We start from the raw sequence: 9,030 nt of genomic DNA, 5'->3' as shown, positions 1-9,030 counted from the left end.
TTTGTCAATTATTTCACTGTTTTTTGAACATTTTTATGTGGCCTATGCGTGGCAGAAAGAATTGAGAATATAGGGGTGTCGCACCAAAGGACAACAGAAATTAACAATTTTATGGTGAAAAAGTTCTTTCCACGTGCACATGCTTCACATGACCTTGAATGGGGTCCTTCAGCTGATTAAATGTGTCCGTGTAATTGTCCGATTTAAAAACAGGATATGTTGTCACACTGGAGGACATGGCTTTCATGTTCCTACACTTTTAGAAATATTTGAAGAAAAAAAAGAAAGATTTCCAATTACTAAAATATACTTTATGTAAAATTATGCCTGATTTATTAACCTCGTAAACTCTGAGGACCCTTTGCAGGAATGACAACATAAACTTACATGTTTATCACTTTTAGCAGTGGTTTGTGTAACTTCAGAGGCTTTCCTTAAAATGATGCCAAAATTGTGTATTTCCACTGTATGTGGGTATGGGACGCTTTTCAGTTTGGATAGGCCAAATGTCTTGGATAGGCAAAAATCCCAAAAATGGCCCCAGGACTTATGTTCAGTGTTTTTAATTGATAAAATTTGTAATTTATTGAACCATGCTTGAGGCAGTCACATCATTTTACTGTACAATTTACTGTATACAATTGTAAACTAAATTCAAATTGAAAACATTTATTTTAAATTGTAGAAATGTTTCACAATGTTACTGTTTTTACAGTTTTTTTTGGATCAAATAACTTCAGCCTTGGTAAGTAGAAGATACTTTTTTTTTAAAACATCGAAAACTTTTGAACGGTAGTGTATGCTTTTTGATTCTGAATAATTATGTGAAGGTGTATGAAAACATTTATTATGCTCAGTGCAAAACCAACAGGAAATGGATGATGGGATACTCAAGTGATTTCACTGTAATAGGTCAATTTTGATAAATAATAGATAAATAATGAATTCATTATTATTTGCACTACATGGATTAAATCTGAATGCAACTGCACACCGCTGTGTTAGTGCTTGCAATCACCCAGCAACACAAAGCAATGCGAACAGATGCCAGGATGTTGCATCCTCACCGTTATGTTGTAAAAACTGACACTGGCTAACTGTCTTACACTTTAACACCTTATCTTAAGCAATCCCAACAGACCTTCAGGACGTTGCTGCAATAGCTCTTTCCAGCTGTGCTGTCTAAAGGGGAATGAAACCTCAAGCTCGCATAAACACAACAGAAATTAAGTCAAGTAAACCATCACACATTGCAACTATGACTATTTATTTTGATGTGCACTGAGATGCCATTACAAGAGATTCACTCATTCCTCATCCCATGGGAATCTGATGTTACTTCCTTTCATTTCCTCCTGAATTACAGCTGTGAATTTGGCATCGTGGTCAGGGCTGAAGTGATTCTTCCAGTCTCCAGCGATACCTTTAAATGAGCAGACCAGTTTCATTCAAAAACATAAATGGGGTGAACCAACTAAACATGAAACGTATTATTAGTATGTTCCTTATTTTAAAAGCTTTTAAAATGCATCAGTACTGTTTAAACATGTGTACCTTTTCTGAGGAAGTTTGACTTCTTCTTGTCCAAAACAACATCTGGCACTAGAGAGTAGTTTGACATATTATTTGTTTTCATATTTTTGAAAGTGCCGTTATTGACCACACGATCCAGGGCGTCTGCGCTGAGCTCCCGACCGAGAAAGTTCAGAATCCTCCCCAGGACATCACGGAGGTCCTTCAATTACAAAAACCAGAAACTGCACGTTACTCATTCTCTCTGATACCTGAAGGATTAATACTTTGCCTTCACTTTACCTGAAGCATTTCTTCATAGGTGATGTACAGAATTCTGTCCTTAAGCTCAGGCCTTCGCCAACTTTTCACATGGTCGGTCCACTTCCCGAAAAGAACTGTGCAAGCAATTGCAAATCAATTATTGAGATATTTTATATTACATACTCCATTAATTAATTAAATTGTTTATTCATTCATATGGTTTGATGAATGATTACTGTAAAATACAGAAAAAAATATGCTTCAATAGTTTAAAGCAGGTAAAAGAAAACCGGCAACATCAATATATCAAAACACACCAATGCTCAAGAACTAGTCAATAATAATCAGAATGAAATATAATATATAATAATAATAATAATGTTACATTTATAAAGCGCTTTTCTAGGCACTCAAAGCGCTTTACATAGAAGGGGGAATCTCCTCAATCACCACCAATGTACAGCGAGATTTAAACTAAATAAATAATACTTTTACTCAGCAAGGATGCATTTAATAGATAAAAAATTAAAATTAAAAAAAAGTTTACAATGTTGTTCTTTTGAACTATCTAATAAATCAAAGAATCCTGAAAAACAAAGCACTGAAATCAAAATGTTTCTTGAGCAGCAAATCATCATATCAGAATGGTTCCTGAAGGATCATGTGACACTGAAGACTGGAGACATGATGCTGAAAATTCAGCTTTGAGTCATTGGAATAATACATAAATAGAAAAGAGTAATTTCAAACAGTAATAACATATCAAAACATTGCTGTTTTACTGTGTTTATGTTCATGTATATTTGAATTTCTCACCTTTTCCTGACAGGAATTTGTCAGTGAATTCTTCAAATGTTCCAGGGTCCTCAAGGAAAGTCGCCATTTTGTGAAAGTGGAAAGATGAGACTAGAACATCTTTAGGATTCCGAGCAACGTAGATGACCTGAAGATGAAAGCAAATATATCATGATTGGACACAAGCAACTGATTGACTGGCCAGACAGGTTTCTGGATATGAAACATACACTGTATGAAAATCTATGAATTTCTTATGATACAGTAATGTATTAAGATTTATACAGTGAAACGAATGCAGGCAATGACATTTTGTATCATAACACTCCTGAAAGCATTAACAATAGCACACTGTGGGATAATTGATTTAAAAATGTTATTATTCATTTACGTTTTAAAGCACTGAAAACACTAATCCAAGCTTTATAATGGTAGTGAATCCGATTACCAACTGCAATTTTATTCGTTATCCTCATATACACCTGGGACGGCTGGATGGTGAATAAATCATGGGGTAATTTACATTTTTGGGTGAACTATCCTTTTAACTACGACTTTTACCTCAAACTCCTAATTTACTGCTTTATTAATAGTTAGTAAGGTAGTTTTTGTAGCATGTAAGTTCAGGCATTGGGAAAGATTAAGGTCATGCAGAATAAGGCATTAATATGTGCTTTATAAGTACTAACAAACAATATCCTAGTTATATGCATACTAATAAGCTAGTACTAATTAATAGCGAGAATTAAACCCAAAGCGTTACCATGTTTTTCTTCTTCCTAGTAGTATATCAGAAGTAAATCATTGACTATACATTAAAACCAATATCATCAGTAAGCAAAACAAGGTTTATAGAGGCACTTAGATTTGACAGTCCTGCTGTTTTCTATACCTTGGCCTTGGAGTTGAAAAAGGAGGAAGGCATTAAATGACAAGGCATGTGGGAGGCGATGGCTCGCGGTGAAGGGAGTTTATCCAGGAGCATTGGAGCTCGAGTTTCCTCCACCCATGGAACCCTGTCCCAGTTGGGGACGGTTTGCACTGAGGTCAGGTCTCCTCCATTCAGGAGGGGAGGCAGAAGTTCCTGCATCCATGTGGTACCTGAAAAACACAGGCAGGGATAGATGATGATGCACTGATCGCCTGCATGAATGTGACATTTATACCCATTTCTTAAAGCATCTCTCCATAACAGTCAAACAAGAGAATGCTTTAGCCTTAAGTTCAGTATTAAAAACTGAATGATGTACAGTTTGAGACACTTATCCAAATCAACTTTCACTTCATTCAAAGTACACATTTGATCAAGGAATCAAAAAAACAACGGCTCTTTCTGGTTTCTGCAGTTTAACTGCTGCACACTTTGATTTGTTTTCCAAACTGTGACACCGATATGTGTGTTAGCAAAATAATGTTGTGATCTTTAGCACTAGATTAAGACTGCTCTGTGTTGATGGATGCATTTGAATTATGCACTAAGGGAAAACAAAGATCTTACCAGATTTTGGATAGGTAACAACAAAGGTATCGTCATCTTTGACTTGGAAATTCTGGAGGTAGTTGAGACTCTCATCTGTATGAGCAATCTTAGGCAGCATGAGACCATGGTAAAGCAGATACAAATCGTTGTCCGCCATCCTCTGCTGACTGGACTTTAGAAAACAAGGACGTTTTGTTCACCGTGTACTGTGTGAATTCACTTGAGTTTGGAAGGGAGGAGAGAGAGAGTGAATAAGAGAGAGTGAATGAATGAGAGAGAGAGAGAGAGAGAGAGAGAGAGAGAGAGAGAGAGAGAGAGAGAGAGAGAGAGAGAGAGAGAGAGAGAGAGAGAGAGAGAGAGAGAGAGAGAGAGAGAGAGTGACGTTTGACGGTGAGAGCATTCATTGACCCAACAGGGAGCCGTATATTTGCTGCTGACATTCACAGGAGAGTTTGGAGGAAAGGTTACTTGGGTCCAAGTACACTTACAAAGGGGGATTTAATGTGCAAAACACTGAAAGGAGTAAAGCTGGCTGCATCTTCTAAAAGGAAAGAAAGAACAAGCAAACAAAAGAGACCAAGGTACACACAATCAAATCGTAATATACTTTATGATAACTATATGAATTTGCATGATAGACTACTTCAGGGAAATACATTGTATGTAAAAAAAAAAAAAAAAAAAAAGAAATACCCTGAGATTTTTTTTTAAATGAGGGAGAAAGTGCAAAAGTTCAGAAGAGAGTAAGAACATGAATGTGAGAAATAGTTCTTTAGAAAAAAGTAATTTCAGAAGGAAGACTGAAAACATTTAAAAGAAATGAATAAAGTATATAACAAAACACTGCAGGAGTCAAAGATAAAAGAATGACAACAACTTTAAAAGACGAAAAAAGTTCTAAATAAAAACATTTTAAAAGGTCATAGGATTTAGAAGCAAGCTGAAAAGCTGCCCTGCTAGATGAACGTATGTGACCCTAGAGAGAGTTTGATCGTTTATCAGCAGCATTGTGAGTCAGCAGTCTGATAAAGAGTCTCTACCGCACAGGTAATGTAATACATGTGAGAGAGTGACCCATACTCCAAGAGTGAAACAACAGTGGGAGTTCAATCCTCTCCACAAATCGTTCTCAGAGGTGCTTATGGAGAATGGAAACACTGCTCCATGATTTTAAGTCAACAGAACTGGTTTGTCACCCTTTTTTGATTATCTTGCAGGTAGACTAACTGCTGATAAGAAGGCCCCGCCCACCAAAACAAGTTTAAGTTACTGTGGCGAGGTGAACAAGCGAGAGACATGAGAGGAGCGAGGTCTCGAGTCCTCTCATGAGAGAGCTCGGAGGCATATACAGACGAGCGACACCAGCCAAGGACGAGAGAGGACCAGGCCTGGACATTACGTTAAATGTTGTTTATGGTTTATTATGTGTGTGCGGGCAGTCGTCCGTGAGGGGCTGCCCGCGGTTTACTTTAATTTTGTTTGTTTATTTATTTACTTAATAAAAGTTGTTAAACGTTCGGCGGTTCTCGCCTCCTTCCTTCCCATCTATGAACTGCGTAACATTGGTGCCGAAACCCGGGAGGAAGGAGGGACATGCTGTCGAAGAGCCCTCGCGGCTGAGGGGAATCGCGGTGCTGAGGAGTTCGGGCAGCGCGGATGAGGAAAGACCGCGAGTAGCTGCCCGAGGCGGTGGTGCTGGAGCAAGTGAAGACCGGTGGGATGGAGAACTCGCTGCCCTGCCCCTAGGTCGAGGTGGGGTGGCGTTCACCTCCTGGAGGGAGCTGAGGAGTTGTCGGCGTTTGCTGTGGGCCGGAGCCTGCTGCCGTCCGCCGTAATGGGGAGGAGCAGGGAACGCAGATCTCTCTGCCGGCTCCCTCAGGCAGAGGAGCCACCGCCGGCCGCCAGGGGAGGATCGGGCCGTACACCGGGCGTCCAGCACCATCGCATGGCGCCGTCTCGGGTGTTCCACCTGGCCTGTGAGGGGTGATGGTGGTATGTGGCAAGGTGAACGAGCGAGAGACATGGGAGGAGTGAGCGAGACCGGGGAAGTGATTGCGAAAGAGCGCCCCCTGCGAGTCACACCTGTCTCGAGTCCTCTCATGAGGGAGCTCGGAGGCATATAAGGACGAGCGACACCAGCCAAGGACGAGGGAGGACCAGGCCTGGACATTACGTTGAGTTTTGTTTATGGTTTATTATGTGTGTGCGGGCAGTCGTCCGTGAGGGGCTGCCCGCGGTTTACTTTCATTTTGTTTGTTTATTTACTTAATAAAAGTTGTTAAACGTTTCCCCAGTTCCCGCCTCCTTCCTTCCCATCTACGAACTGCGGTACAGTTACCATGGCAAAAAAGACAAAGAATGTACACGTTAAGAGATGCACAGGTTATCAACTTGTTGATGATTGTAGGCTACTACGTATGGCTCAAGAATAAGGCAAGACAAGTTTATTTGTATAGCACATTTCATACCCAATGGCAATTCAAAGTGCTTTACATATAAATTAATTAAAATAGTGGTAACATATGCATGAGAAAAAAGAATACCATGTATACGAATTTAAATTTAAAAACAAGGAGAGTTAAAACAGTTGTAAAGATAATTTAAAAAATGTTTTTTTTTTTTAAATGGTCAGATCCACAATAGTGGTCTGATATAAAAATAAAACGCCCTTCAGTTTACAGCCAACATACATGTACCATCTTAATTAGATCACCTCTCATTCATTTCTTTCTCAAACACGTTCATAACATCCATTTCAATCACTATTCCCTGATTTTTACTCAAGAACCTTCTTGTTAAACCCATTCTCACTCATCATACCCTCCACAGATTTACACATACTCAAACCTTATTGTCAAACTTACTATTTCCTTCAAACCCAGTTTTCACTCATCATATTTAACTCAAATGGACATAGAAAATAACAATAACCAAAGATAAGAACAAAGGTAAACTAAAACAATAATAAAAAGAAGAAATAAGGACTGCCCGAGGCAGGTGTGAAAAACACTTGGGCCAGTTGATGGTCATGGAACTGTCCCTTGCCTGTTCGGGCCAGTGCTGCATCGTCACAGAAGAAGTAAACCGTGTCTACTTAAATATTCAAGTGCAAATAACATTGTGCTTTAATATTTAACATTGCTCAAAACGTTGCCCTGTGCCATCATCACCTGAACAGTATAATTGGTGCTGTGTGGCTCTTGAGGTGATAGCAGCCTTATATTCCTCCTGCTGTATGCTTTTAATGTTAATCAAAGAAAAAAAAACACTTAATCTATGTATAACTTGTATAAAGGGAAGAATATTTAGTGATATTTTACATTTGATTACTATCTCTGTATCTGACGATCATAATTTAGACCTACATGAAAAACCTGAACCATTATTTCATTTGTATGTTCTATTGTATTTATTTGTGCTATTCCTCATAATTTGATTGTTTTCTTATTTTATTACTGTAATGGACCGTATTGAACAATATTATTATTTTATTAATTGGGCTGCAGTTTTGAGTGGCATAACCTTATGGTTATGGTTCAAAAATAACTAAAACTAATAACTTATTTATTTATTATTTATAGCATTATTTGTGCGTTGGGTCCAGTGAAAACTTTAACATTATGATCCCCTTTCTAATATTGTGTTGGTCCCCTTTTGTTGCCAAAACAGCCCTGACCCGTCAGGGCATGGACTCCACTAGACAACTGAAGGTGTGCTGTGGTATCTGGCACCAAGATTTTAGCAGCAGATCCTTTAAGTCCTGTAAGTTGCGAGGTATTGGACTTGTTTGTTCAGCATACAGTCCCTGACAAAAGTCTTGTCGCTTATCTATTTTCTAGAAATACCTGATATTAACCTGACTTTTAATTAATTAATTGGTGTTAGAAATAGCTCATATGAAAAGCTAAAACCCTCCCAAATTATGTTTAATGCACTGAAATAAATAATATTCACAGAAAAAATATTTATCATTTAATCAAGACGGAAAGGTCAAATTTTGGCAAGACAAAAGTTTTGTTGCCTATACAGAAATTGAACAAATTTACAGCAAATACAAAAATATGTCAGCAAATAAAGTTGTGGTGCTGTGAGATCCACATTTAATATCTTGTATGACTTCCATGAGCTTGAAGGACTGCATCCATGCGGTTTGGCAAGGATTCATACAATTTATTGATGAAGTCATCAGGAATAGCTAAGAAAGCAGTCTTGCATGCCTCCCAGAGTTCATCAATATTCTTTGGTTTCGTCTTCCATACGTCCTCTTTCATCCTACCCCACATATGCTCAATGATGTTCATGTCTGGTGACTGGGCTGGCCAATCCTGGAGCATCTTGATCTTCTTCGCCTTGAGGAACTTTGATGTGGAGATGGAAGTATGCGATGGAGCACCGTCCTGCTGCAGAATTTGGCCTCTTTTATGGTTGGGAATATAAGAGGTAGCTAAGATTTCTTGGTATTTTAGACTATTGATGTTCCCTTCCACCCTGCAGATCTCTCGCACACCCCCATACTGGATGTAACCCCAGACCATGATTTTTCCGCCACCAAACTTCACTGTTTTCTGGGTGAATCTCGGATCCATTCTGGCTCCAGTAGGTCTCCTGCAATATTTGCGGCGACTGTGGTGTAATTCAACAGAAGATTCATCTGAAAAATCCACCTTCTGCCACTTTTCCAGCGTCCATCCTTTTAGCAGGCTGTGGGCCTTGGCAAATGCCACACGGTTTTTCAATTGTCTTTTGTTTAGTGCTGGCTTCTGGGCACTGATTCGACCATGGAGGCCATTTCGAGACAGAATCCGACAAACTGTTCTGGTTGATACAGGGACTTCAGGTGACCGGGTCTCGTGGAGCTCTGCTGCAGTGGAAAATGGGCTGGCCTTGGATTTTCGAGCCAACAAACGGTCCTCTCGAGCAGTTGTCTTGCGGGGTCTGCCTGACCTGGGCTTGTCAAAAACGTCTCCAGTCTCTTCAAA

The 9,030-nt window shown here is 39.2% G+C and overlaps 1 protein-coding gene across 1 annotated transcript; it reads right to left on the bottom strand.

The window, feature by feature from the left end:
• Positions 1 to 1,246: 1,246 nt before the first annotated feature.
• On the bottom strand, positions 1,247 to 4,290 carry sult2st3 (sulfotransferase family 2, cytosolic sulfotransferase 3). The gene is made up of 6 exons (XM_067447999.1): positions 4,070 to 4,290; positions 3,464 to 3,672; positions 2,593 to 2,719; positions 1,816 to 1,910; positions 1,555 to 1,735; positions 1,247 to 1,423 (listed from the first exon to the last, which is right to left on the bottom strand). The coding sequence occupies exons 1-6, from the start codon at positions 4,206 to 4,208 to the stop codon at positions 1,308 to 1,310; spliced, it is 867 nt and encodes a 288-aa protein (XP_067304100.1). The 5' UTR covers positions 4,209 to 4,290; the 3' UTR covers positions 1,247 to 1,307.
• Positions 4,291 to 9,030: the final 4,740 nt, after the last annotated feature.

The sequence above is a fragment of the Pseudorasbora parva genome, chromosome 7 (assembly GCF_024679245.1).
Source record: "Pseudorasbora parva isolate DD20220531a chromosome 7, ASM2467924v1, whole genome shotgun sequence".
In the NCBI taxonomy this organism is placed as follows: domain Eukaryota; kingdom Metazoa; phylum Chordata; class Actinopteri; order Cypriniformes; family Gobionidae; genus Pseudorasbora; species Pseudorasbora parva.
This window is presented reverse-complemented; position numbering and strand designations above follow the sequence as displayed.